The 27011-nt window shown below is 37.5% G+C and overlaps 3 protein-coding genes across 3 annotated transcripts; all 3 read right to left on the bottom strand.

Moving 5' to 3' along the window:
• Nucleotides 1-217: 217 nt before the first annotated feature.
• On the bottom strand, nucleotides 218-1509 carry LOC144553902 (BTB/POZ and MATH domain-containing protein 2-like). The gene is made up of 3 exons (XM_078302082.1): nucleotides 973-1509; nucleotides 615-679; nucleotides 218-503 (listed from the first exon to the last, which is right to left on the bottom strand). The coding sequence occupies exons 1-3, from the start codon at nucleotides 1507-1509 to the stop codon at nucleotides 218-220; spliced, it is 888 nt and encodes a 295-aa protein (XP_078158208.1).
• A 14886-nt stretch (nucleotides 1510-16395) lies between these two features.
• On the bottom strand, nucleotides 16396-17385 carry LOC144553901 (BTB/POZ and MATH domain-containing protein 1-like). Its single transcript, XM_078302081.1, has one exon. The coding sequence runs from the start codon at nucleotides 17383-17385 to the stop codon at nucleotides 16396-16398; it is 990 nt and encodes a 329-aa protein (XP_078158207.1).
• Nucleotides 17386-22415: 5030 nt separating this feature from the next.
• Nucleotides 22416-23219, bottom strand: LOC144553900 (BTB/POZ and MATH domain-containing protein 1-like). The gene has a single exon (XM_078302080.1). It carries the CDS (start codon nucleotides 23217-23219, stop codon nucleotides 22416-22418), a length of 804 nt encoding a protein of 267 aa, XP_078158206.1.
• Between the last annotated feature and the right edge of the window lie 3792 nt (nucleotides 23220-27011).

The raw sequence follows: 27011 nt of genomic DNA, 5'->3' as shown, positions 1-27011 counted from the left end.
ACTAGCAAAATTGCCCTGTACATGCAAAATAATGACTGGAAGACTGGAAGTAACAAAAATGCACTCTAATTCAAAGAAGAGACAAACCCAACATTACTTTCAATATAAATGATTCATAATTGCTAGATCAAAAAAAAAAAACTGCAAAATATATAAAAAGACATCTTCATAGATTTTTTTTTTTAAAGAAGAAATCTGCATATATAGAATTATAAAGCTATATTCTTTTTCGCTTTTTAACAATCTTGAAAGGCGGTCCTGTATCGACTCTGGCTCTTATTTCATCCATTATGGATGGGAAGCTTCTGATCAAATCTTCATATTTGTCGCTTAGCATCCATTTAGCTAGAGTTCCTGGTTCCACAATGAAATCAAGGCAAGCATTTTTTATCCGAGTAGAATTGAGCTGCTGAGCCAAAGCCAAAGTGGTGGTTACTGTGTCAAGAGAAATGGGACTACATAACATATCCTCACATAATGCCTTCAACCCTTGTATTGCATATCTATCAGCAGCAACAAACAAATGTTGTGCCATTTTCATTGATGACTTATCAGAATCACAACAGGGAAAAGAATCGGTATATATAAATGAAGTGGAGAAGTGCCTCAAATACCTCAGGGGACATATCTTTGATTTGAATATGCTTCTCTGTTGCCTCAGCCATATTTCCAAAAAGCTCTGCATTAAGCACAGGAGATCGTGCTGCCAGTATTAATCTATGGCACATAAAAGAACGATTTTCAACTTGAAAAGTTACATCAGCTTTCTCGGTACTTTCCAAGGGGAGAGGGGGGCGTCCGACGCCCATCGGACCAATTTTGTGTTCGATGGGTTCGCTCACCGTCAGATTTTCTTTAGGATTCGCGCCCGCAATTTCGCGTCTGCTATAAAATCCGTACACACGAATCCTAAAGCAGATCTGACGGTGAGCGAACCCATCGAACACAAAAGTGGTCCGATGGGCGTCGGACGCCCCCCTCTCCCCTTTCCAAGAGCTTCCCAATTTGGCTGTGCAAATCAAATGATTTCACCACCTCAAAGGTTTGCGGTGTATCTGTGCTATTCATGCTACAAATTAATTCAACACTACCATCTTTGACATAACTCGACAACAATGACTGTATGTTAGAATTAGTTAGTTCACCATAAGCAAATACCTGTTGCCGAAAAGGAGACTTTTGTATCGCATACGTGAAGGTTTCTACCTCGTCTCGTTTTAGATACTGTTTAGGAAGTGTGTATGTTTTGCCATCTCTCTTCATGAGACTCAAACTGATTGTTGGGTTCACGACTTTATATTTACCGCGAAGCCTAACAATGAAAGAAGCATGCAAGCACAACTCTAGGCGTGAACCTTGTGGGTAACAGTCAATGACCCATTCAGTGCCCAATGCATGAAATACAGGGGAGGAAACAAATTGCTCAGATTCCAGCCTTTTCATCTCTGACTCCTCAAATTTGAAATGGTGCACGACTTTAATGTGTTTTTGTGATGCTGAATTTTCCATGAGTTATGAGAAGACGATTTATAACAAAGAAAAATTAGTGGAATTTAGATTGAACTAATAGATGACATATGAACTGACATTCTAGGAGAGGTTTTTAGCACCAATATATAGAGCTATAGGTGATCGACTATTCGTTTCCCTAGAAGCTCCACATCTGTTTAGCAAATACAGATGAATCACATATATAACCCCAAAGAGGCAAGCTATAAATGCTCATTTAATAATATACATTGTATGAATCCATCCATTCCCCTTAATGGTTAAACTTCCAAGGCAAATTATGTTCAAAGTACACATTGGATATTGGACTAATTAACTTTCGATTCTGGAGGAAACAAAAGCAGGCTTTTTTATTGGGCTCTAATTCTACGAGGCTTATCATAACCTGCACACAGGTGGGAGGCTGTGCAAGGGAACATAATTATATATATATATATTTATAAATCAAGTATATTTTCATAATATTTTATATAGATAGATATTTTTTAGACATTTTCAAAAAATTATGCAATAAAACATAACTTCCCGATTACTTAAAGTATAGGTTTACAAATACTTATTTGAAAGTATATTTGTAAACGATGAAATAATAATTTCACCAGGAGGCAAGTGCCTCCCTAGAATTCATATCCTCTGAATAACATAATATTTTTATTTAAATCGAAACTGTCCGATCAGAATTCAAATTCATGAGGTTTCTTTAATATTTGTGTGAATTCTGATCAGGGCCGGTCCTGAAGTTTTTGGGGCCCGGGGCGGGAGAAAATTTTGGGTCTTTTATATATACAATTTTTTTTTAGTGTGTCTATGGTACTATGCATATCACGGGTTGTTATCGTGCTACGGCTCTATATTCGAGTTTTCAAATTCTAACGGTCGATCCGAACCATTCATCTTGTTCTCCATATTAATATGTGTTTGGAAACCAAATTTTACATTTTTTGAAATTTTTTTACTATTTTTTTTAGATATTTAGAAAAATCACTTGATCTGAAAATGACCATCCAAAAACAGTGATTTTCAATAAATATAAAAAAATAGTAAATAAATTTAAAAAAAAATGTAAAATTTGGTCACCAAACACATATTAATATGGAGAACAAGATGAACGGTTCGGATCGACCGTTAGGATTTGAAAACTCGAATATAGAGCCGTAGCACGTTACCAAATCGTAATATGCATAGTACCATAGACTCACTCATTTTTTTTATGAAACCATATGTCTATTAAGTTATTTTTGTATTTTTAAAGTCCAAACAGTCGATCCGAACCGTTCAATATGATATTCATATTAGAACGTGCTTGGAGACCATATTTTATATTTTTTTTATATTTTTTTTTACTATTTTTAAGATAGGTAGAAAATCCATTGATTCAGAAGATTCTAAACCATAAAAAAACAATGATTTTCTACCTACCTTAAAAATAGTAAATAAAAAATGTAAAATTTGGTCTCCGAACACATTTTAATATGGATATCATGTTGAACGGTTTGAATCGATTATTTAGACTTTTAAAATGCAAAAACGACTTAGAAGCATATGGTGTTAAAGTATTTATGTCACACCCCGCGGCCACGGGTCGTAACAGTCCCCCGCCGTAAGCATACAACGCCGTGTATGCTTACAAGGCTACTCACATTTAAAACCAAACAACAAGCAATTCAAACAAGTTTCTAATATATATATATCAGAGTACACAGTCTGGTCAGCATATAATACAATAAAAGTATCTCATCCGGATACCAACCACGAGGCCTACCCTAAATCTATACAACAAAAGCTATCTAGGGTCATATACTGGTAAGCTACTAAGGCCTACTGCTCTCGTGCCTCTCCGGAATCATTCGCACCAATACCTGTAAAATAACGGGGAAGGTGGGGGTGAGAATAAATTCTCAGTGCGAATTTGCCACATTTGAATTATTGGACTTGCAATCAAACTCTATATTCAATAATGAAACCCAAACAACAACAATGCAAACAGTTATATAAGAAAACATAAATAACAGAATGCCACTACTCGACAACAGTTAATCAACCTGAAACACAGTTTACGGAATTTCCAAGATGAATCTCAAACACAACATATATTTTGGCTTAACTCGATTCCTAACTCAGTTCAGTAGGGCTTGTAGCAATTACAGATGTTCTTTCGAGCTGAACCTTTATCAAACCCACATCTGTAGGGTTACTGACACCTACAGATGGCCAACCGCTGGACCCTTTATCTGACACCCATCTGCAACCGCTTGGCTTAACAGTTTATTAAGGTCTGGTTCAAATCATGTAAAGAAAATCCACTTTAGAATCGTTTCCAATATTCGTCATATTCAATCGACCGTTCAAATGCATTAACACGTAGGAAAATGCTACCGAGCCATAGACGTTACACAAGTCAACCACGATTTCCAATCACACATCTCATAACATAATCACCCTCCCTCGTCCCAACCGGTATTGGGAATATCGAGGGCCGTTCACCTAAGGCCATTTAGGATCCTGAGAATCCAAGTCAGCATACAGCCCGACTTGGCAAATTCATTGGATCCAAGTGCTTAACTTCGTAAATCCATTCACACACATATCAAATCAAATCAAATCAAATCAAATCAAATCGTGGTGACTTTCAATCAAATCAGATCATAATAGATCGACACAACCTACAACCATACCAGCATGCAAATCACTCAAGTCACATCAATTCGAGTTTAATTTGATTGGGCTATGCAAATGCTATACACAATTCAATGATGCAATCAATGATATTCAACATGACAAACGAATACACAGTTTAATTCCTGAAAATAAAGTATCAAACAAGTCCAAGAATCCCGCACCTTATTATGACGAGCGTACCGCTTAGCTTAAGGATCGGACGTCTCGTATTGTCTAGCAAGTTCTTGCTCGACCGAGCCTACACCTATATTATACGTTTACTTGGTTTAATTCGGGTTCAGTGGTCCATACGTTTACTTAGGGTTGGTACAGTCCCAAATCAATTCTTTTCGGTTCCTTCTTTCTTACCAAAATCCTCTAAAACTACACAAAATCTCATCTAGGTCCTCTGGACCATACAACTCTCCATTTGGTGACCATCAATCACCGTTTCACTACTTTGGTTCTCGGTTCATTTCAATTTACCATTTGGTTAACCCTAATTTGGTCAAAACCTCAAATCAGCCGTTAAATGTTCTAAAAATTCACGATCAGGAGGCAACCCTACCGATTACAAGTCTAATTGGTCGGGTTAAGCAAATCAAATCACGATTATGCCAACTTTCAATTTTAGAACGAAACCCTAGAAATCAGATTTCATAAATCGGAAGAAATCGGGAAAAAGATTGGCAAACAAACTAGTAAGGAGTGTAGAGGAACTAGTCCTCGAGCAATTCGAACACGAATCTCGGGTTTAAAACGAGAATCTGAGAAATCGAGAAAATTCGAGTTTTCGAAAGAAATAAGGAGAGAAAGAAATACCAAATAGAAGGGTTCGGAGAGATCCTCGGCTGCTTTCTCGGTTCCAAACTCGATTTCTCGCAACAATCGGGAGTCTGAAAGAAACGGAAACTCACGGGCTCTTTTCCTTCTCTCTTGGACGAAAATAACTTAGAAATGGGGAAATGGTGAAGTGAGAGAGAGAGAGAAGGTTGGATTTGAGTTTTAGGGCAAAAATCACCCTGAGTGCGGATGCCCCCATCCGCACTGCGGGTGGCTTGACCCGCACTCGGGACTTAGAAAGTTTTCAGACCAAAATCAAGAAAATCCGAGCCTTGTGCGGATGAACCCCACCCGCACTGCGGATGGACCCTTACCCGCACTGCGGATGGACCCTTACCCGCACTGCGGATGGACCCCATCCGCACTCACTACTTAGCCGATTTTTGGACCAACACAGAATTTTAATGAGTGCGGATGCACCCCACCCGCACTGCGGATGGACCCTTACCCGCACTGCGGATGGACTCCATCCGCACTGAGCCTATAAAGTTCCGAAATCTCGAAATTTCGACGCGATTTCAATTCACAATTAACTTACTTATTTAGGGAAACCTTAATTAAGGTTTAAATTTCCATTTTATTAACACAATTAACTTGATTCTTTCTTTTAAATCATTTTAATTTAATTGTAAAAATTTCGTAACGTAACATTTCTCCCCCCCTTAGAATAAAGTTCAGTCCTCTGAACTAAATTGCGTACCTGATTCGTTGAATAGTTCCGGGTACTTCTCACGAATGGTTTCCTCATGTTCCCATGTTGCTTCCTTAGTCGAATGGCGTCCCCATTTGACCAGGACAAGCTTAATCGTCTTGCTCCGTAGTTGCTGTTCTTTTCGGTCCAATATCTGCATTGGCTCTTCTTGATAGGACAAGTCACCTTGGACATGCAGGTCCGAGTGATTAATGCAATGAGAAGGATCTCGTACGTATCGGCGCAATTGTGACACATGAAACACCGGATGAACCCGGTCCAATGCTGGTGGCAATGCAAGCTCATATGCCACAGGTCCCATTCGCCTCAAAATCTGAAACGGTCCAATGTATCTAGGACTCAACTTGCCTGATACGCCAAATCGGTGTACACCCCTGACGGGTGAAACTCGAAGCCACATGTGATCCCCTTCTTGAAACTCCAACGGTCTTCTATGCACATCTGCATATTTCTTTTGTCGCTCTTGGGCCGACTTAAGCCGACTCAAAACGACTTTCGTCTTTTCCGCAATCTCTTCTAACATCTGAGGTCCGGTAGGTGAATACGTACCTGCGGGTCCCCACCATAGCGGTGTGCGACACTGCTGTCCTGTAAGTGCCTCTTGTGGTGACATTCCGATACTTGAATGGTAGCTATTGTTGTACGCAAACTCTACCAAGTACAAGTGGTTGATCCAAGATTCTCGGAAACTTAAAGCACAGGATCGAAGCATGTCCTCCAATGTTTGTATGGTTCGTTCGGATTGACCGTCGGTTTGCGGATGATGGGCTGTACTGAATCTCAGTTTCGTGCCCATGGCTTCTTGAAAGCTTTCCCAAAAGTGAGATGTAAATCGAGGGTCTCGGTCGGAGACAATGTGTCGCGAACATCCGTGATATTTAAACTGGTATTGCAGGAACAAATCGGCTAGCTCTCTTCCGGATGTCTCGATCCGGAGTGGAATGAAGTGTGCAATCTTCGTCAACCGATCCACTATCACCCATATGGCATCATATCGTCCAACGGTTCTCGGAAATCCAGTCACGAAGTCCATAGTGATAGACTCGAATTTCCGCATGGGTATCTCCAAAGGTCTTAGTAAGCCCGCCCTCTTCCGTCTATCTGCCTTAACTTGCTGACAGACCTGACATTTCTCCACATAGTTTTGCACGTTCCTTTTCATCTTTGGCCACCAGAAATATCGCTTTAGATCTTGATACATCTTGACTTCACCAGGGTGAATGGTATACCCCGAGTCATGTGCTTCTGACAGAATCAGATTCTTCAGTTCTGAGACATTCGGAACGCATATGCGGTCATGGAACCGCAGAATACCATCTTCGTGGAGTTGAAATGGCGAGTCTGCCTTTGACTCGAAATGTTGTCGGAATTTCTGGCACTTTGGGTCCTCTTGTTGTGCTGCTCGAATCTGCTCGTGTAACTCTGGTCGAACCTCGACCGCAGCCAAGATAATCGAGGCAACTGTAGCTGTACCTGCACTATTGCTCGCTCCAATCAATCGAGATGAGGTTTCCAATGCAAACTCACGGGATGCACCCACGTGCAGATTCATTCTTCTCATTTCTTCGAGGAGGTGTGTCTCGCTGGTGATAATCGATGCCAGATTGATCTGACTCTTCCTGCTTAGCGCATCTGCTACCACGTTTGCCTTTCCGGCATGATATTGGATATCCAGATCGTAGTCCTTCATCAGCTCCAAGCATCTCCTCTGCCTCAAATTCAACTCCCTTTGAGTGAAGATATACTTCAAGCTTTGGTGATCCGTGAAGATACGGCACTTCACTCCATACAGGTAATGCCGCCAAATCTTTAAAGCGAAGATCACTGCAGCTAGCTCCAGATCATGGGTCGGATAATTCTGTTCGTGTGATCGTAACTGCCGAGAAGCATATGCTATAACATGGTCCTTCTGCATCAATACACATCCCAAACCAGATCCGGATGCGTCGGTGTAGACGGTATACTCCTCGTCGGTGATGGGCATGGCAAGAACCGGTGCAGTTACCAACCGACTCTTCAACTCCTCAAAACTTTGATCTTGAGTGGCACCCCACTCGAACTTCACACCTTTATGCAAAAGCTTCGTAAGGGGAGCAGCTAACTGTGAGAATCCAAGTACGAACCTTCTATAATATCCGGCTAGCCCCAGAAAACTGCGAATCTCCGTAACTGTTTCTGGCCTCTTCCAATCGGTCACCGCCCGAATCTTTTCTGAATCCACGGCCAACCCTTCACCTGATATCACGTGCCCAAGGAAGGCCACTTTCTCAAGCCAGAACTCACACTTCGAAAACTTTGCGAATAGTTGATGATCCCTCAATCTCTGTAACACTATCCGCAGATGTACCTCATGCTCCTCACGTGACCTTGAATATATCAGGATGTCATCGATGAACACCACCACAGTTGAATCCAATAGGTCGTGAAACACTCGCTGCATCATGTCCATAAATGCAGCCGGAGCGTTCGTTAGCCCGAACGGCATCACCATATATTCGTAATGCCCATAGCGCGTTCGGAAGGCTGTCTTTTCCACATCAGTCGGACGTATTCTCAGCTGGTGGTACCCCGTTCTCAAGTCTATCTTGGAGTAGATCGAAGATCCTTGCAGCTGATCAAACAAGTCATCGATTCGGGGTAACGGGTATCTATTCTTGACGGTCACCTTGTTCAATTCACGGTAGTCGATACATAACCGCAAGGTACCATCCTTGTTCTTCACAAACAGCACCGGAGCACCCCATGGAGATGTGCTCGGTCTAATAAACCCGCTTTCCAGCATCTCTTCTAATTGGGCCTTGAGTTCCTTCAATTCTGCAGGAGCCATACGATACGGACTCTTTGAAATTGGTGTCGTACCTGGTACCACTTCTATGCCAAACTCCACTTCTCGTTCCGGTGGTAATCCGACTATTTCTTCCGGAAACACATCCACGAACTCCGACACCACTGGAATCGTATTCATCTCAGGAACTTCCGTATCAGTGTACACTATTGCTGCCAGATATGCAGTGCACCCTGAATCGATCAGGTGCCTAACTTCCACAGCCGAGATGCACGGTATCAACCCTCCAACCTTCCTACAGTTCAGCATGCACGACATACCACCTTTTGCGGTCACAAAACAAATCCTGCGGTGCGGACAGTCGATCGTTGCGGCATGTCTTGTTAACCAATCCATCCCCAATAGAACGTCGTAACCCATGATCTCCATAACCAACAGGTCTATCTCGAGATCCCTTCCATCAACTCTGACTTTTCGGTTTCGGCATATGGTTATTTTTCGGTCAGTCGAACCGAAAGGGGTTTGGACACTCAGGACTTGGTTATTGGTTTCAGTTGACCAGTTATACTTTTCTACCCAAGCCTTCGATACAATGGAATGGCTACACCCAGTATCTATCAAACAATAGGCACTCTCATCCGAGATAGAAAGTATACCTGTCATCACATCAGCTCGAGAATCAGATGGTTGCGAGCCTTCACCTTCCTCCAGAGCCCTCGTTGTGTCATATGCAACATCTGCTATGCCGAGTGCGTGGGCAGCCACTCGACCTCCAATCCTGCCTCCGCTGGTCTGTGACGCACCTCGACCACGGAATGGTGGTCTACCAGATCCACGTCCCATGGGCCCTCTGCCACCGCCGTTCCTCTGGAACCCTAGTGCCGCATTCGGGCACTCTCTTGCCCAATGCTCCATGCTGCCGCAGGTGTAACACGCTTGGTTGCGGCGTCTGCAATCGATCTCAGAGTGTGCTTGGTTGCATGAACGGCACCACACAGAAACGAAGCCCGGCCGGAGTACCGGTGCTGCTATCTGCCTCGGAGGGGGTCTAGGTGCCATAAACTGTCTCGGGGGTGGTCTAGCTGTCGACGGTCCTCCCCTTGACCTAAACCGTCGGTTTTGGTCCTCCCTCTGCTTGACATTCCTCTCTGTCATCTCTGACCTCCTTCTCTTGCTGTGCAACTCCACTTGCTCAGTGTGATCCATCATGGCCTGCAACTCAGTAGCCATAGGGGTATCCACAATCATCGATATCCCTCCATCCAGTCCATCCAGGTACTGCCTATGGTATCTCACCACATCAGTCTGCACATCAATCGCGTACCTGGACAAGGCAAGGAACTCATTGTTATACTCCGCCACTGCTCGCCCACTCTGCTTTAAGTCTAGGAACTTCCTCCGCAGCGCCTCTCGCTGGATGTTACTCAAAAACCGTCGAGTGAACTGCAGTTCAAACCACTCCCACGGAATCTTGGCCTCCTCCCCGACATAACTACGTCGGGCTCCATCCCACCAGAACCTCGCACCCTCCTCTAACTGCTGCTCTGCCAGCTCCACCATATCTTGTTCTGATGCTCTACATAGAACTAGCTTCGCACTCACGCTCGCGAGCCATTCTTCAGCAGCGGCATACTCACCAGTGCCATTAAACCGAGGTGGATTAAGGCGCATAAAGGAGTCGTATAACCTCCTAAAATCTTCCGGACCTCCTCGGGGAGCCTCCGGTGCCACCTCACGTCTTTCTGCTTGGCGACCTCTCTCGTAAGCCGCGATCAACCTATCGTCTAGATCTCGGTCCCGGTTCTGCGCACCTCCAGGTCCAAGATCAACTCTCTGGACCTCAGGCCCTGCAGATCCGGCCTCGCTCGCATGAATGATCGGTTCGTTCAGTGGGTTCCTGGTTCTAGGTCGTCCCCTACCTCGACGTCCTTCCATAATTCTTAAATAAGAAGAAAATAGTCATTAGATTTGCATATACTTATCTCATAGAACGAACAAGTCGTTAGCCGTGACGACCCGAAGTATAACGTACCCCACTCACGTATCCTATCAGTCTGGTTAGGGTTTAAACCTTGAGCTCTGATACCACCGAAGAGAGCTGTCACACCCCGCGGCCACGGGTCGTAACAGTCCCCCGCCGTAAGCATACAACGCCGTGTATGCTTACAAGGCTACTCACATTTCAAACCAAACAACAAGCAATTCAAACAAGTTTCTAATATATATATATCAGAGTACACAGTCTGGTCAGCATATAATACAATAAAAGTATCTCATCCGGATAATATATATACTTATCTCATAGAACGAACAAGTCGTTAGCCGTGATGACCCGAAGTATAACGTACCCCACTCACGTATCCTATCAGTCTGGTTAGGGTTTAAACCTTGAGCTCTGATACCACCGAAGAGAGCTGTCACACCCCGCGGCCACGGGTCGTAACAGTCCCCCGCCGTAAGCATACAACGCCGTGTATGCTTACAAGGCTACTCACATTTAAAACCAAACAACAAGCAATTCAAACAAGTTTCTAATATATATATATCAGAGTACACAGTCTGGTCAGCATATAATACAATAAAAGTATCTCATCCGGATACCAACCACGAGGCCTACCCTAAATCTATACAACAAAAGCTATCTAGGGTCATATACTGGTAAGCTACTAAGGCCTACTGCTCTCGTGCCTCTCCGGAATCATTCGCACCAATACCTGTAAAATAACGGGGAAGGTGGGGGTGAGAATAAATTCTCAGTGCGAATTTGCCACATTTGAATTATTGGACTTGCAATCAAACTCTATATTCAATAATGAAACCCAAACAACAACAATGCAAACAGTTATATAAGAAAACATAAATAACAGAATGCCACTACTCGACAACAGTTAATCAACCTGAAACACAGTTTACGGAATTTCCAAGATGAATCTCAAACACAACATATATTTTGGCTTAACTCGATTCCTAACTCAGTTCAGTAGGGCTTGTAGCAATTACAGATGTTCTTTCGAGCTAAACCTTTATCAAACCCACATCTGTAGGGTTACTGACACCTACAGATGGCCAACCGCTGGACCCTTTATCTGACACCCATCTGCAACCGCTTGGCTTAACAGTTTATTAAGGTCTGGTTCAAATCATGTAAAGAAAATCCACTTTAGAATCGTTTCCAATATTCGTCATATTCAATCGACCGTTCAAATGCATTAACACGTAGGAAAATGCTACCGAGCCATAGACGTTACACAAGTCAACCACGATTTCCAATCACACATCTCATAACATAATCACCCTCCCTCGTCCCAACCGGTACTGGGAATATCGAGGGCCGTTCACCTAAGGCCATTTAGGATCCTGGGAATCCAAGTCAGCATACAGCCCGACTTGGCAAATTCATTGGATCCAAGTGCTTAACTTCGTAAATCCATTCACACACATATCAAATCAAATCGTGGTGACTTTCAATCAAATCAGATCATAATAGATCGGCACAACCTACAACCATACCAGCATGCAAATCACTCAAGTCACATCAATTCGAGTTTAATTTGATTGGGCTATGCAAATGCTATACACAATTCAATGATGCAATCAATGATATTCAACATGACAAACGAATACACAGTTTAATTCCTGAAAATAAAGTATCAAACAAGTCCAAGAATCCCGCACCTTATTATGACGAGCGTACCGCTTAGCTTAAGGATCGGACGTCTCGTATTGTCTAGCAAGTTCTTGCTCGACCGAGCCTACACCTATATTATACGTTTACTTGGTTTAATTCGAGTTCAGTGGTCCATACGTTTACTTAGGGTTGGTACAGTCCCAAATCAATTCTTTTCGGTTCCTTCTTTCTTACCAAAATCCTCTAAAACTACACAAAATCTCATCTAGGTCCTCTGGACCATACAACTCTCCATTTGGTGACCATCAATCACCGTTTCACTACTTTGGTTCTCGGTTCATTTCAATTTACCATTTGGTTAACCCTAATTTGGTCAAAACCTCAAATCAGCCGTTAAATGTTCTAAAAATTCACGATCAGGAGGCAACCCTACCGATTACAAGTCTAATTGGTCGGGTTAAGCAAATCAAATCACGATTATGCCAACTTTCAATTTTGGAACGAAACCCTAGAAATCAGATTTCATAAATCGGAAGAAATCGGGAAAAAGATTGGCAAACAAACTAGTAAGGAGTGTAGAGGAACTAGTCCTCGAGCAATTCGAACACGAATCTCGGGTTTAAAACGAGAATCTGAGAAATCGAGAAAATTCGAGTTTTCGAAAGAAATAAGGAGAGAAAGAAATACCAAATAGAAGGGTTCGGAGAGATCCTCGGCTGCTTTCTCGGTTCCAAACTCGATTTCTCACAACAATCGGGAGTCTGAAAGAAATAGAAACTCACGGGCTCTTTTCCTTCTCTCTTGGACGAAAATAACTTAGAAATGGGGAAATGGTGAAGTGAGAGAGAGAGAGAAGGTTGGATTTGAGTTTTAGGGCAAAAATCACCCTGAGTGCGGATGCCCCCATCCGCACTGCGGGTGGCTTGACCCGCACTCGGGACTTAGAAAGTTTTCAGACCAAAATCAAGAAAATCCGAGCCTAGTGCGTATGAACCCCACCTGCACTGCGGATGGACCCTTACCCGCACTGCGGATGGACCCTTACCCGCACTGCGGATGGACCCCATCCGCACTCACTACTTAGCCGATTTTTGGACCAACACAGAATTTTAATGAGTGCGGATGCACCCCACCCGCACTGCGGATGGACCCTTACCCGCACTGCGGATGGACTCCATCCGCACTGAGCCTATAAAGTTCCGAAATCTCGAAATTTCGACGCGATTTCAATTCACAATTAACTTACTTATTTAGGGAAACCTTAATTAAGGTTTAAATTTTCATTTTATTAACACAATTAACTTGATTCTTTCTTTTAAATCATTTTAATTTAATTGTAAAAATTTCGTAACGTAACAATTTGTAGAAGCGATTAGCCGGTCTAATTTTTATAGAAAAATCATACTTATTTATAGAAAAATTTGAGTCATTTATACATACAAACTTTGGGCCTTAATATTTTATTTATTTTTAATATATACAATTTTTTTTTATATATACACAAACATTTTTATTTTTTGGGGCCCCTTGAATTTTGGGGCCCGGGGCGGTGACCCTGGCTGCCCAGCACCAGGGCCAGCCATGATTCTGATGGAGCGGTCGGGATCTAAATATAAATATTTTTTTACCTTAGGTCATATGATCAATTCCCTTCCTAAAAATTAACTTTTATTGGCCGCACGATTCTGAATTTTGGTTTTTCATTTTTTTCATAATGATTTTATTAATTTTATTTTCTTCTCAAAAATTAACATTTAGTTTAGTGGCAAGGCAATGCTAAAAAAACAATTATTTTGTTGTCCAAAAATATTCCGTGAAAAAATGCTAAATGCTACACCAATTATTTTTTGAATTAATTATAAAAAAAAGTGTTTCCAATTAGATAAATATGACATGCATTAATATAATTATGAATAAACGCATGTTACCTTCAACCATCCCACTCCATATCTTCTCCTTTTTAACGATCTATGTGATTTAAAATAAATCGAACGGATTAAAAGTAGCTGTGATGGAGCCACGTTAATTAGCACCTTAATAAGCAAAATTAATCTAATTCACAAATTAAAATTAGCTGTTTTACATTAGTACATTAATTAAAGGATTGAAAAATAAAACAAAAGATTAAGAAAAAGGGCCGCTAATGGTGATCGACATAATTTTGTGTCACCCGGTATGTTTGGATGATGAAGGAATTACTAGAATGGCAAAAAAATTGGATTGACAAAAAATGTATTTTACTATTCTACATTTGAATGAAAAATTAGAAGAAAAAAAAAAACTAGAATAATTCAGATTAACTCACTATTCTCTATTCCTACAATTTATTAATTATTCACAATAAACTCAGCCTCTTTCACCTATTGTACACTAAATTTGTGCTCTTCAGCATCAACAGATTTTATCGAAGTTGTCCCTAGCTGCAGCGACAGAAGGGAGAATATATCTAAGTTGTACGTATAGAAACTGGATAGGAATGATACTGTTTTACAATATGTTAGTCTTTATAGGAATGGTACATTCTTGTAAATTCTTTGTCGACTTATATATCCAGCTATTTAAGCTGAGTATTGTGATGGAACAACTATGCGATTAATTAATTAGTTCTCTTCATTTCGATCTCCGAATTGTCCTTCTCTAGGTACCAAACTCTGAAATTGGATTTCCATACCTTGCAAGTTAATTGTTGAATAGGCAAAAGAGGGGGTTTTTGTTTCGATGGAGCCCATTATTACTCCTTTATTTTGCTTTTATTTGATCAAACTACAAACTATAGTAAGAATCTAAATTTTTCTTTTGCGTAGTGTTTAGTTCAACAAGACAGAATTATACGTATGTGTTCTTTTAAGAAGTAAATAAAATGTATAAAGATATGAGGTTGACTTGGGGGAGTCATGGCTCACCAAGCGTTTGTATTTCACACCGTATTTTTATTTTGAAAGTTCAAACAACCGATCCGAACCGTTAGATGTGATCTCCATATTGAAATGTGCTTGGAGACCAAATTTTACATTTTTTTGGAATTTTTTACTATTTATTAAGTATTTTTTAAAATTACTGTTTTGCTGTGAACAGTAAAATAGTAAAATTTTCTGGACCATCGGATCAACAATTTTCAAAAATGCTTAATAAATAGTAAAAAAATTCCAAAAAAATGTAAAATTTGGTCTCCAAGCACATTTCAATATGAAGAACAAGATGAACGGTTCGGATCAGTTGTTTGAATTTTCAAAATAGCTAAAATGAGTCATGGCTCACCAACACGCTATGAGCCATGGCTCATTTTAGCCCAACTCTAAAGATATATATATGTCTTTTAAAAAGTAAATTAGAATGTACTGATTCGCTTCCCTAAATCTTATTTGTTGATTTTGTTAGTGACATATTATTTTTTTCCAAAACATTACATGAAATTCCCCTCAGTAACTGTTGCTTTTATAGTTGAAATCCAATTAAATTCAATTAAAGCAAATTCTAATATTAATTTCAGTAACTGCTGCTTTTACAGTTAAATTCCAATTATCCATTCACATACTCATTAGTAATGTTTTATATTGAAAAGCTCTTGTTATTTCAGGAAGAATTTTAGCCACTCAATAATCATTTAACTCTAATATCATCACTGGGGGAATACAAGTTACACGAGACGAGATCGTGCAACAAAATGTGCATGGGGTGAAAATTTTTGGAAAAAGTACGTAATTTCACATAAATCAGATCTCTAGCCATGACATAAAGCTTCGATGTCCAGGGAAAATCAAAGTAATTCGTAATGGCCAGATTTCAAACTTACAAAGGGAAACAGGAGCTCTGATGACCGGTCCAATTTTGGATTTCATATTCAGTACCCAATTCTATAATTAATTACACCTCTAATGGGCAACTGACGCCTGGTGGAGCACTATTGGACCAAAAAATTGGTCATGATGTAATGCCCATGAGATAAAGAAGCACATATAATTAAGATTCAGTTAGTTGTTTCTTCAAAAAAAAAAAAAATTACAAGATTGAACACCAATTAACCTTTAAGGACTTCATCAGAAGGGATCTATATTCATTATGAAAATGCAAAACAATCCCTGTAAATAACAAAAAGGCATCCTCTAATTCAAAGCAGTACAAAGCTAACACTAGTTTTGTCATACAAGGATTCATAACTACTAGATAAAAAAAAAAAACAAAAAACAAAAACAAAAAAACTGCCAAACATATAAAAATGAAATCTGCATACAGTAAATATGCAACTATGTTTTTTGCATCTTAATTAAGGTTTGTGAAAGCTGGTATGGTATCGACTTTGTCTCTTATTTCAGTCATTACATATGGGAAGCTTCTGACCAAATCTACATATTCATCACTTAGCGTCCATCTAACAAGAGTTCCTGGCTCCAAAATGAAATCTAGACAAGCACATTTTAGGCGAGGAGAGTTGTGCTGCAGAGCCAAAGCCAAAGTGGTTGTAACCGTGTCAAGTGAAATGCCACCACATAACTTATCCTCACATAATGCCTTCAATCCTTCTATTGCATATCTATCAGCAGCTACAAACAAATGTTTGGTAAATTTTGTCGATGACTTCTCAGAATTGCATCCGGGAACAGAATCAGTATATATGAAGTGAAGCATTGCCTCAAATACCTCGGGGCACATGTCTGCAATTTTAATTTCTTGTTGTGTTGCTTCAGCCATATTTCCAGAGAGCATTGCCTTAAATACAGGGGACCGTGCTGCCAGTATTAATCTATGGCACACAAAAGAATGATTTTCAACACAAAAAGTTACATCAGCTGTCTCGCTACATCCCAAGAGTTTCCCAATATGGCTGTGTAAATCAGATGATCCAGGAGAGCACTTGTTGCGGGGTATATCTGTGTTATCGATGGTGCAAATTAATTCAAAACTACCATTGTTAACAATATCCTCCTCTAACAATGCGTTCAAATGATTGCCATAAGAAAATATCTGTCCCTCATCAAAAGGAGACTTTTGTACCGCAAATTGGAATAAAATCGCGTCTCTTTTTGGAAATTCTGCTGAAAGTGAGGTTGTTGTCCCGTCTCTTTTCATGAGACTCAAACTGATTGTTTGGTTCACGGTTTTATATTCACCATGAAGCCTAACAAGGAAAGAAGTAACAGCACCGCACCACTCTCGGCGTGAACCTCGTGGGTAACAGTCAATGACCCATTCATTACCCAATGCATGAAATACATTGGAGGAAACATATTGCTCAGGTTGCAGATCCTTCATCTCTGAATAGTTAAATTTCAAATTGTGTGAGACTTTGATGAAGTTTACTGATGCGGAATTTGCCATGAGTTATGAGAGACTACTTATAATACAGTAAAAGTTTGTGGAATTCAGATTCGGAACTAATAGATGGCATATGAACTGAAAAGTAAGGAGAGGTTTTTAGTACCAATATATAGAGCCATAGGTGACTAATCGTTCCACCAATTTTTAGTAAAAAAACCGGGTTGAAATTGGCCGATTCAAGGGAGTTTAGGGTACAGGGTTTAGAACCGGGTTGAGTTCTCGACTTGAAGTTTTTTGTTTTCTTCTGGCGTGGATGCTCGCACACGGGTTCTCTGCTCACGAGTTGGGGCGATTTGAGGCCGATTGTGGGTTTTTTTTGCGTGAATTTGGGTCAGAAAGTGATTGATTCGGGAGAGAGAGCAGTCGATGAGAAGAAAGGAGACGAAGTTATATACCTTGGGAGAAAAAAGGTGGCGAAAGATAAATAGATGCTTCTTTTTTAAATAAACATGGTGTACTCATAGACATTTGTTCCACAAAGTGAACCAGAAGCAATATCTTTTTTAAATAAAATCATTAAAGAGGCATTTGGTCCACAGTGAACCAGGAGCAATGAGCTCTGATGAGATCATGAGAATGGAATCCGACTCTACTGCTTTTCTTAGCAAAAGAAAAAGCAGCTTCCTGCTTTCCTTAGCGAATAAGAAAAGCAGCCCTGCTTTTCTTCCATCTTAAACTTTAAATTATATCCTACGGCTTGAATGATTTTTTCTATTATAATAACTTCTTTTTGTCTGCCCATCCTGCCCGAGATAAAGTAACCCCGTTTTTTATTACCACGTACTGCGCTTTTTTTTTTTAGTAATTAAAGTGGCAGAAGCTGCCACCTGATTAATTATATTGAACCAAAGAGTTGTTGTACAGAAAACTGAAACATAGTTGCATAAAAACATAGATAATAAGTGTTGTTGCAGAAGGTGCCACCTGATTAATTATATTAAACCCAAGAGTTGTTGTACGGCGCTTTTTGTTGTTTTGCTATTATAATGCCCGTAAGCTTCATACATGGGCCACTCAATTTCACAAATTAGAAAAACCCATCTCATGCCTATCTTTTTTTTTTAAATTGCAAATCCGTAAGCCGTTTATTAAGTAATTGAAATGAAAGATACAATATTCTCAGTTCTATTGGTAAGAAACAAACTACTCTACAAACTTGTTGGCACACAAGCAAAAATTACAGAAATGAAACCTAGTCTAGCTTACATAGTTCTACTACTGACATAAATTGAACATAAAGACCAACTACAATTATCCTAATTACTTCCTAATTAATCTACGGGATTTCTTTCTATCAATAAAAACATCCCTGTTTAAATCAAAGGTCATCTAATTTTTTTCCTCCAGTTCTTCATTGGACATACCAGTTACCAGTATACTGTTGCCCTGTGCATCTTGCCAGATTCGTTATTCTGTGAGATTTTCCCAGCAATTGTCTATGAATGTATCTCACCAATATGCTTCCATTCTCAAAATTGTTCCCGAATATACATTTTTTTCCAGGAGATTTTAAGATGAGGCTCTGGGATTAACAAATTGGTGGTAGCCTTTTTCTTTTGACTTGAAGTGAGATTAGGGTTTAATTAGGAAACCCTACTCTATTTGTGCATTGTCTTGTAGATCTGTGTAGAAACTCAATGCAACTTGCCACCGTATCCATTGCTTTCCAGGATGTCAGAAATTCCAAGGACCCTTTGTGGATGGCTTGAGTGAGAACTTTGCAATCAGAATAGGTCCTCCCTCCCCAGCCCACATTTGTCAGTGTTTGAAGGCGTCGAATTGTTGTCAGAAGGGGCTTGCAATAGGAATTTCCAGGGCACCCGAGCTTGATTTTGCATCTGCCATGCCATCCACACACTACACTGATTCGATATATTCTTACTTGAAGAGAACTTTAGATATATGCCCATCATAAAAACAAAATTTAGATATTTCTTCATTCAAATTTGAAAATTAATTATTTCCAAATGTAAATTTAAATATTTTATCAAAATACTCATTTTTCAATTTAACAACTTAAATATAATTTAATAAAAATAAAAAAATGGACAATTTTGCCCTTTCTTCTTTCTATGGCTTATAGACTTATATTACAGTACATGGTCTTGATTAAAAGAAAAAGACAATAAAGGCTTCTTACATAAAAATTCTTAGAAGCTCTGGTAAATTACAATATTCCTGGCAAATGGCAGCACTTGATTGCAAAATTAAGTAGTCTCAAATAAAAGCAAAAGAAAAATCAAATTTTCTAACAACGTAAGGGGAAATCGACTGACCTCTTTTTTATTGTGCTCGTTTATGGCGAAGCGAGCGAGTTCTTCGATCTCAAATCTATTTCCTCTCTCTTTGAGATGATAATGATCAAATTGAGGAGGGAGAGTTACGAAAAAAGCACCAACGGTGGAATCGAGGAGGGAAAGAGCATAATGTGGCCCGTGGGGTCGAGGAAAGTGCGGCCTTTGGGGTCAAGGAAAGCGCAGCCGGTGGTGTCAAGGAGAGCATGGTGTGGTTCTTAGAAAAGCAGCAGTTGGATCCATGAGAATGAGGGTGAAATAACAAGCAGGATTATTTGAGACTGAATCCTCTGTCCCCAGAGTCACTGTCGGTGGATCCCCAGTTAAAAAGTTAAAAATGACCGGTTCCATTTAACAGTGACCGGCCCCATCCGACAGTAACTGAGGGGGTAGAAAATTTCTGCACCCCGGAGGATAGGTGATCTCATTCAGGATTATTTGAGCACTTTTTTCTGATTTATTTCACTGGACGTGAAAGAAGTTGAAGGGATGCCAAAATTCCTTTCTCTTTTTTTTTTTATATTGGGCACATTCAATTAAAAGCATATTTAATAAGCTTTCTTTTTAGTCCAATTGACGAAATGTCAATGTGTCATGCACTAATATTTACTAATGAGGAGGGTTCAAATGCACCCAAATTTTTGTGCACCGAAATACACTATATCTTTCAAATTCTTTTTCTCCGATTTCAAAGTCCGAATAGTCAATCCGAACCGTTAGATGTGATCTATATATTAAGATGTGCATGGAGACAAAATTTTACATTTTTTGAAATTTTTTTACTATTTATTAAGCCACTTTGAAAATCGCTGATTTTACATTTTTTGGACCATTGGATCAGCGATTTTTCAAAGTGGCTTAATAAAAAGTAAAAAAATTTCAAAAAATGTAAAATTTGGTCTCCAAGCACATCTTAATATATATATCGCATCTAACGGTTCAGATTGACTATTCAGACTTTAAAAATGAAGAAAAAAGATAGAATGTATTTGGGTGCACAAAAATTTGGGTGTATTTGAACCCTCTTTACTAATATAGTTATAAATTTACTAATATTTATCGCGTATTGGTCCAATTGACGAAACTTTCTATAAAAACATGAAGGTCAATTGATGAATATCTATTTAAAAATATTAATGCTATAGTTGGTAACTACTTTTTTTAAAAATCAAAATAACATTTTGTGAATTTTTATTTATAATTTTACTTGACAATTGCTACCAAGGTTTAAAAAAAAAATACTTATAATTTGGATTTAGAACCAAACTATTTTAATATCTTTCATGGATATTGTTGAATAATTATTATTTTCATTGGTCTATTTTATGAAAATATGTCATTATTTTGTATGAGATTTTTTTTATTCTCTTATAATATGTTTCTGTTGCAATACACGGGCACGATATTAGTATATATACCTATAAGTGTGGAAACTCACAAATGAATTGACTTGTAGAAAAAACAAAATTATAACATAAAGATGACTAAAATGTCAATGTTTATATATAGAATTCTCATGATATTCCATTTTACTATGTTATTTAAACAACCAAATCGATCATAGGAAGAGCTTAAATACGAAGAGTTTTATATAATTAGAATATCACAAATTCAATCGTCATATCTTATCAAATATATATATATATATATATATATAGAGAGAGAGAGAGAGAGAGAGAGATGGGTTATGGTGCATTGCAATGCATGGAGGGGTTTGTGCATTGGACCATAAATCTAAAATTCAAAATCCAAATAACTGATCCAAACCGTTCATCTTGTTCTCCATATTAATATGTACTTGGAGACCAAATTTTACATTTTTCTGAATATTTTTACTATTTATTAAGTATTTTACAAAATTGTTGATCCAACGGTGGCTTAACAAAACAGTAAAATCAGCAGCCACTGTTGGATCAGCAATTTTGTAAAATACTTAATAAATAGTAAAAAAATTCAGAAAAATGTAAAATTTGGTCTCCAAGGACATATTAATATGGAGAACAAGATGAACGGTTTGGATCGGCCATTTGGATTTTGAATTTTAGATTTATGGTCCAATGCACAAACCCCTCCATGCATTGCAATGCACCATAGCCCATCTCTCTCTCTCTCTCTATATATATATATATATCAAGGCCTGGCAGTAGGATGACAGATTTCTTGACTTGGGGTAGAGCATTAATTTGATGGCCGATCCAATTTTGGATTTCATATTTTTGTACCCAATTCTCTATTTACTTTCTTAATTGGCAAATCTGAAGGCTGGAGGAACATTAGCAAATGAGATAGAGAAGCACCAATAATTAAGAATCTAAGGTTCACATATTGACATATATATATATATATATATTTTAAGGTTAGATGGCGTACGACATCACCAATAATGTATTGATAATAATGTTATTTACAAGTGATTCACTTCTGTCATGGCATTTAAAAAAATATAATACAAGTGATTCACACATATAGTTCTTCATTCAAAAAACAAAAAATATAGTTGAACACCAATAAACTTTTAGGACTTCAAGTAACAAAACCTCAAAATAAAAGAAACACAAAGCCCAACATTACTTTCATCATTAATGATTCATAATTTCTAGATCAAAGAAAAACACAACAAAAAAACTGCATTGTACATATAAAAAGAAATCTGCTACAGGAAATATATGTTTATTGTATTTTAATGTTACTGAAAGACAGTGCGGTATTAATTTTGCCCCTTATTTCAGCCATAATAGATGGAAAGCTTTTGCCCAAATCTACATATTCGTCGGTTAACATCCAACTAATTAGAGTTCCAGGCTCCGCAATGAAATCTAGGCAAGCAATTTTGAGGGGAGTAGAGTTGTGCAGCAGAGCCAAAGCCAAAGTGGTCGTAACTGTGTCAAGTGAAATGAGATCACATAGCTTATCCTCACATAATGCTTTCAACCCTTCTATTGCATATCTATCAGCAGCTACAAACAAATGTTGTGTAAATTTCATCGATTTCTTCTCAGATTTGCAAGCGGGAACAGAATCAGTATAGATGAAGTGAAGCATTGCCTCGAATACCTCCGGGCACATGTCTGCAATTTTAATTTGTTTTTGTGTTGCCTCGGCCATATTTCCAAAGAGCATTGCCTTAAATACAGGGGATCGTGCAGCAAGCACTATTCTATGGCACGTAAAAGATCGGTTTTCAACGCAAAAAGTTACATCAGCAGTCTCGCTACTTTCCAAGAGCTGCCCAATTTGGCTTTGTAAATCAAACTTCGGCACCCCAAGGGAGCACCTATCGATGGTACAAATTAATTCAAAACTACCATCTCTGACAACATCCTCCATGAATAATAGGTAACAATAATCGCCATAAGCAAGTACCTGTTCCTCAGAAGGAGAATTTAGTATCGCATACCTGAACTTGTGTTCCTGATCATCTCCTTTTAGATGATACTGATGAGAAAGTGCCGATGTTGTGCCGTCTCTCTTCATGAGACTCAAATTGATTGTTGGGTTCACAGTTTTGTATTTACCGTGAAGCCTAACAAGGAAAGAAGTAAAACTGGACCACTCTTGACGTGTACCTCGTGGGTAACAGTCGATGACCCATTCATTGTCTAATGCATAAAATGCGGGGGAGGAAACAAATTGCTCCGGTCGCAGATCCTTAATCTCTGAGTGGTTAAATTTGAAATGGTGTGAGGATGATGAGACTTTGATGTAGTATACTGATGCTGAATTTGCCATGAGTTCTGAGAGGCTATTTGTAATATCGTACAAAATTGTGGAATTCAGATTAAACTAATAGATGAACAGTGATGAATTGTCTATAGAATGTATTGAATGATTCGTAATCTAATTACAAACTGTACGTGGGCTTATATAGGCTTATTAGGCATTGTACCTTCCTAAATTACAATATATCTGTTGTTACTACAAATTCCAGCTATAATCTAATAAAATCCTTCCACAGATTTCAGTTTCCTATTTTACAAAGATTACAAGATTTGTTAGTGATACTCAATATCTTCAGTATCTTTAATATTAGCAAATACAGATGAATCACGTAACCAAAAGGGGTAAACTATAAAAGCTAGTATATTCAATAATAGTTAGTGAGGTTGTAATTTTGTTCCTTGTATTGACGTATTATCAACGGGTAGGTATATTAACACCACACACATTTATATTAACACAATATCTTTATAAAAAATTAATGTATGGACAATTTTAATCCTCATTAAATCTCTTCCTAACTACCATATTTTTTTCATAATATAATTAATATAGCGATCACTAAATTATTTGGTTTCCATAATTGATAGATATTTTTTTTCCTTTTTTTATATTTTGCATTCATATGAAAATATGAAATCAAAAGTTACAGAATTTCGTTGATCTTCCCTTTTTTCATGGAAATATAGCTACATAATTTACACAAGAAAACATTCAATTCAATTAAAGTTTTAAGCAGTCAAGTAAAAATATGTATTTAACTATTTTTTTGTAATTTTAATTTATTTTAATAATAAGATACACTCACTTTAATATGTTATATATTCCTACTCAAATATATTATAAATTTTTATATTTTGTTCTCTTAATTTTGATACTTATAATCTATTAGTCTATTTTAATTAAAATTATTAGAAATTTTTTTATTGATGTTTTGTAATTAATTTATTTTTGTTAATTGAATAGATGGATCAATTCTCTAATCCGTCAGAAGAAAACCTTGAAAATCAAGTTTTGAATTACGCAAATGAAGGCAATCAACTTCGTAATTTGAAGTTTGAATATTCTGATAATATGCTTCTTGTTGTTCGTGGTTTATATGGTGCTAAAGGTTATGTATGTTAACAACTTGCGACTTGTGACCAAATAAATTTGTTATTTTGTAGTGTTTTGATGTACTTTTAATTCATGATAATTTGCATTCAATATGTTTTTTTATGTAAGTAATCATGTCATATTCTTAGTGTTATTGTGTAAAAAAAGAAGATAAATTTTAATAGACAAAATAATATAGTAGATTGTTAAAAAAAATTGTGAAGTTTTACAAAATAAATCGATATATACAACGTTGATAGATTTTAATAATATAATAAAATTAATTCACTATTGTAATTTCCTTAAAAAATCTTAAAGATTTGATTAAAATAAATAATGAATACTTATTATATGATAACATAAAGTTTATAAACAAATTTTATAGTAACTTTTAAGTAGCAGATTTTAAAATAATATTTGACAGAAAAATATATTTTTGACACAAAATAATATACTTTATAAAACATAACTTTTAAGGAAAAACATAAATGTGCTAATATATGAGAGAGAATTAGTTTTCAAAGGAAACACTTAATGAAAGATAAAATTGTCTATATAGTAAAATATTTTGATAATGTTGTGTTAATATAAAATTGAGTTGTTTTAATATCATCACCCATTATCAAATGCAATAGTGAGTATAGTATACCCATGGGCCATTGGAGAGTTTGGAATAACTTTTGAATAGGGAAAAAACAAAAGCGGGCCTTCTATGGGGCCCTAATTCAATTAGGCTCATAACTTGCAGACAGCGGCCGAGGTTGAACATAATTCTATAATTATTTTTTTAATCAAATATTTTGATAATCTTTATGTATTGAAACATAATTTTAGAATCATATTATACAACATTATGGTGCATTGAAGGATAAATGTGTAATTACTTTGAAATTTAGGTATATTTTTGCAATTTTATATTTGAAAGTATAGTTGCAAATGCCTCCTATGTCTACACGTTGACTCCGCTACTGTCTGCAGGACATTTCCATTTTTTCCCAAAATTGTTTTATTAAATTATTTTTATTGCCAGAAAATTATTTCTGTGAAAAAAAAAAAATGCTTGACCACTTGGTTTTTTAATTTATTATCAAAAATGTATTTTGAATTTAGTAACGAAATTTCAATTTACTTACCCAATGTGCAGATCTGACGGCACGCTGGAAGAACATTAGATCTTAAAATTGGTCATATGATGCAAATGAGATAGATAAGCACCTACAAATAATTAAGGTTTACATAGTTGATTCTTCATGAAATATATTCACATTGATTCCATGACTTCATAGCGCTACCAAGTCTTTCAAAAAAAAGAAAAAGACTCCATGACTTCATCAAATTAATGGTATCTTTATTCATTATCAATTTGCAATACCCGCAAGTAACAAAAATGCATGCTCTGTAATATTTAAAGAAATACAAGTTAGCGAATATTACTGTATGTCTTTCACTGGATTTAAATTCTAGCATGGCTCGATTGAGATTACAATGGAATGAGGGCGAGCCGCAGCTGTATAAATTTCAGCGAGGATTGTGATCTCAAATCGTGAACAATACTAAAAATGGCGGAAACAATAAACTAGTGCATGGTTGAAACCTACGGGGACATTGGTCATGATTTAAAAACATGCATTTATTAATAAGATTTATGCATTTTTATCATTTATCCTCAGAATGGGCTATTCACTTATAATTAATTGATCGCAAATTGTGATTTTATTCCTTATTTTAATGAAATATTCTGTTACCTTAGGTGATATGAATTCCCTTCCATGTCCACACTTGGTTCCATCACTGGTCGCAGGATGCTAAATTTGCATAATGATTTCATTAATTTTCTTTTCTTTTCTTCTCCAAAAAAGAAATTATGTGAAAAAACTCTAAATGCTACACTATTTTTTTTTCTTTTACTATAAAAAAATAAAATGGTATTCTTGTAAATTCTTGTTATTGAACAACTACGCAAGTACGCGATTAATTAATTACTTCTCTTCTGAAATTGGTTTTTGATCACCTGATTCCTTTCATGCGCGTCGAATAGGCAAAAGAGGTGGTTTTGGTTTTGGTTTCGGGGCTCTTACAAAATTAAATATTTTTTTGGGCCCGAACCATATATATACAGTTGTTGTGGAGTCCATTATTACTCTATTTTTCTTTTATTTGACCGAACTACAAACTGTAGGTAAGAATCTAAATTATAGCAACAGTGTTAATTTACTGAGAGCACAAAAAACTTAAAAATAAAAATCTAAATTTATCTTTTGCAGTGTTAGCACTAGAAAATAAAACTATGTATTTTTTGAAGAGAAATGAGGGTCATGCCCACATTTATATTAATTGAAAATAGGTTCCGTTATAGAAAGATGGTAACCATTAAAATAAAATAAAATAAAACATTGCTCAAAACATTTAAGCTTAAATTAATTATAACAGAAATAGGGAAATAAAAAGTCAAAC

Source organism: Carex rostrata, chromosome 5, assembly GCF_964058835.1.
Source record: "Carex rostrata chromosome 5, lpCarRost1.2, whole genome shotgun sequence".
NCBI classification, from domain to species: Eukaryota; Viridiplantae; Streptophyta; class Magnoliopsida; order Poales; family Cyperaceae; genus Carex; species Carex rostrata.
The sequence above is the reverse complement of the archived record's forward strand: the minus strand, read 5'-3'. Positions and strand labels throughout refer to the sequence as shown.